The sequence below is a fragment of the Octodon degus genome, unplaced genomic scaffold (assembly GCF_000260255.1).
Source record: "Octodon degus isolate 3935 unplaced genomic scaffold, OctDeg1.0 scaffold00268, whole genome shotgun sequence".
In the NCBI taxonomy this organism is placed as follows: Eukaryota; Metazoa; Chordata; class Mammalia; order Rodentia; family Octodontidae; genus Octodon; species Octodon degus.
Genome location: NW_004524844.1, coordinates 1,402,546 through 1,406,246, shown reverse-complemented (window position 1 = coordinate 1,406,246; position 3,701 = coordinate 1,402,546). Strand labels below are relative to the sequence as shown.

The 3,701-nt window shown below is 50.9% G+C and overlaps 1 protein-coding gene across 2 annotated transcripts in view; it reads left to right on the top strand.

Annotated features, from left to right (window-relative positions):
* The first annotated feature begins 268 nt into the window (after positions 1-268).
* Positions 269-3,701, top strand: part of Ccdc155 (coiled-coil domain containing 155) — a 22,220-nt gene continuing 18,787 nt past the window's right edge. For both annotated transcript variants that reach the window (XM_023706730.1, XM_023706728.1), the window contains exons 1-2: positions 269-346; positions 3,033-3,169. In XM_023706730.1, the coding sequence (XP_023562498.1) occupies positions 3,127-3,169 (43 nt within the window). In that variant the 5' untranslated portion in view covers positions 269-346; positions 3,033-3,126. The remainder of the gene's footprint in view (positions 347-3,032; positions 3,170-3,701) is intronic.

The following is a 3,701-nucleotide window of genomic DNA, read 5'->3' as shown; positions in this document are numbered from 1 at the left end:
TAAATATCCTCTCTTATGTTCCAACAACAACAAACCCTACAGCGGTCCAGCGCTCAGCTGGCGCGCACCTGCCGGCTCCTAATCATTGGGTGCGCCTCCAGGGCAGTCACACGCATGCGCAATCGCGGACCAGACTAGCTCGGCGCGCGCCTACCCTCAGTGTGCGCCTGCGCAGTGGGAGGAGTCGGGGCGGGGCTTCGAGACGCAAGGGCTGCGTGCCACGGGCTGCGCAGCACGTTTTTTTTTGGAAGGAAGGGCGCATGCGCCCGTCTTCCCAGTCGGCTGGCAACTGCCGTTAGTCGCTCGAGGCCTTCAGCTGTATCCCAAGTGTGGTACCCGACTTCAGGTACACCCAGCCCGTGGCACTGTTGTCCATAGCACCCCTGTTAGAAGGCCCCATCTCAATTTTGACAAAATTCCCAAAGTTATAAGAGAAACTCCCCAAAACTAGGCCCTTAGAAACCCTGGCCAGATTCGCCCAGAAATGTCGCAAGGAACCCAGTAGGAAATATGGAAGGCGACCCCTGAAATTCTGTCAGAATCTCCCACAAATTCTGTTGCCCTTCTCAGAGCCTGTTAGTTTCCTGCGGGTGGCTCAGAAACTCATGAGCCCCCAAATCCAACCAGAGACCCCTAAATCTTGCTTCCCCAAAGCTCCGCCTGGGACCTGCTCTTTCCGGACTCAGTCCATCTCCCCAGCCAGGTGTGATGACACAAACCTGTAATCCCGGCACTTCTAGGGGCTGAGGTGAGAGGATTGCCGTGAGTTGTGGGTCAGCCTTGATTACATAGTGAGACCTGTCTCAATCCCTCCCCCCAGATTCCCCTCAGACTTCCAGTGACAGCGGCCTGCCTAATCCCTCGGGACATTGTCCCTTGACCTGCCAGAGCTCCAGGCCTGTCAGGACTCTCAAGGGACACACACCTGGGCCCTGGCCATCAACCCCTGTGTCCATCCAGGGACCCTTTTCTGAGACCCACTAAAGGCCACTGAGAAACTGCAGCTGACAGGTGGCATGTCACCAGAGAGTGGGCTGTTAGGGTCATGTGGTGAAGAAAGGGAGAGGACAGGCCTGGCCACCTTCCTTGACCTTTTCCTGGGTGCCTTTAAGCCCCAGGGGTGCTGTGGCTAGTGTAACTGCTACAAACAGTCTTTTTTTTTTTTTTTTTAATGAGCAGCCAGAATTTATAAAAGAAAAGCAAGCTCATACCTCTGTCCCATGATCTAGGTGGAACAAACAGAGGTTATGAGCAGAATATATATATATATATATATGTTTTTTTTGGCAGAATATATTTATTGAGAGAAAGAAAGCTTCTGTCCAAGAAAGGGACAGGAGGGGGATCCCCGAGCGGGTAGTTTCCCCCTACAAACACTCGTTCTGTGGAAAAGTACCGTGGAGTTGGGACACTAAGTGGAATGGTCATCCTGGTTATGCTAGAGGTGAGGCAGGACGTGGGAGTTCCTCATTGTCCAGGGACTCCAAAAGTCTCCCCAGGGGCCTGAGTGCCTGGAGTAGGGCCACAGACAAGCAGAGGTAGGGTATGGGGCTTGGGCCTAAAGGTACTCAGCCATCCTGATCTGGGTCCCAAGACCAGCAAGTTTGGGGGATGACTCTGAGCACCTGTGGGTCACACAGAGAGAGAGATTTAGGGGTTTTCAGGAAGAGAAAAAAGTGACAAAAAGTTTAAACAGAAGACCCAATGCTATTATGGGCTACTGGACTCTTTTAGAATATTTTGCTGAGTTTACACACCTATAATATTCAAATAACGGAACTTAACAAAAAAAGGGTATACAGATGAATGTCCATTTTGTATCTGTGTATTCAAAGTGGTTAGGATAGATATATAGTTACATTCTGTTAATGAATAGAATGATATGTTCTAATGGTGTTTGTAAATAGGATCTCAAGTCCGCATCTTGTACAGCAATTAACCACTAAGAAGAATGTATGTAGTGTGTTAGTTAAAAAAAAAAAATGACAAAAAGTGTTAAGGAACTGCATGTGTCACTCCAACGTCAGTATCCAAGGGTACTAGGAAGCCACAGGAGGGCTGGAAACAGGAAAGACAGGGTCAAACTGCCATGATGGGCTAGTGGTGGGCTGGGGAGATGGCTCAGTGGAATAAGCGCTTCCCTGGCAAGTGCAAGGACCTGAGTTCAATCCCCGGTTCCACCAAAAAAAAAAAAAAAAAGATGGGCTAGTCATCTGAATACAAGATAAAACAGCAAGAATGCCAGCCGCTGAACTAGGCATGATGGCGCACACCTGTAATCCTATCACTTAGGAGGCTGAGGCAGGAGAATTGCCTTCAATTCAAGGCCAGTCTGGGCTACATAGTAGGGTCATGCCTCAAAAAAGAAAAATGGCAAGAACAAAAGAATCTCAGCTGCCAGGACCATATGGGGAGTCCAAACACACCTTATTCATCCTGGGTACAGGTGAGAAATGCTTTTCAGGGAGCAGAGACAAGAAAACAAGCTCAGTGTCCCAGGCTGAGACCAGAGATGGAGACATCTGGGCTAATTTGATACAGTTCAGAGCTGCTGGAGAATTTAGTGTAATTGGGATGGGGCTGTCTTTGTGGGCAAATCCCATCAGACTCAGTTCTTGGTGCTGGGAAACCAGGGAAGGGGAGTGCAGGTTGGCTCTGGAGCCTCGTGGGAATGGCTAAAGGCTTAGAAGAGTGCCATGAGGCCCCTGGGACAGGGGTGTGGGAAAGGAGGGTACAGAATAGTCAGGCCAGAGGGACAAGGCTAGGGACCTAAGGCAGGAGAGTAAAGAGACTCACCCTGATTCCCTAAGGGGCGTAGTGGTCCCTCCCACTACTGCCCTTTGATCTCTACCACCCACTCCTGAGGTCCTGTTTTGCCAACCATAAAACAGACCAGAGTGGAAGCAGTCTGGTGTGGGCAGGGTTGGCAAACAGGTTCTGAGAACACAGAGGGCCCAGGCATAGTAGGGAGGGTGGGTCCCCACCCAAGGGTGGCTGGACTGAGAATGCTCGTGACTTGTTTGTCCTTACAGGTACTCTGGGTAGCTGGTCCCTTTCCTGTCCTTCCCAGGCTTGGGGAGAAGCTGGTAGCCTTGCCAGGGAGCTGTGCAGAGGCAAGTGTGGCCCATGGACCTGCCAGAGAGTTGGGCCGGTCGGCCAGCCACAGAAGGTGAGTAGCTGGGCCCCCCTTGACCTTGGAGGTGGAGGAAGCTGAGGTGCATGGGGACTGGGAAGAGGTGGCTCAGGTGGCTTGCAGGATGGGCAGGGGGAGTCGTGCTGGACTGGGTACCTGTCTGCGCCTACCTTCCTGTGGAGGCCACTCATCTGGTCTGGGGAGGCTGTACCACTAGTAGAGCACTCTTCCCCTCACCTACCCACCACCAGCCCTTCTTCCCTCAGTAAACCAGCAGCCCTGTCATCTCTATCCCTTCCCAGTGTCACTTCTTTTCATAGTACCCATGAGCCAAGTGACATGTTTGTGGTCTGTTTAGTCTCTGTCACCCCCAGAACATGACTGAGGCTGATTTATTCCTAGTCCCTAGAGAGTGCTGTCCCACAGAAGGGTCACATGAGTCATATAGGTAATCTTTATTTTAAAAGGAAAAAACACAGGCAAAATGAATGGTAATAATAATTTTTTTTTTGAAAACCGTTTGTTAGGGCTGGTGAGATGGCTCAGTGGTCTAAAGCACCCACTTAGA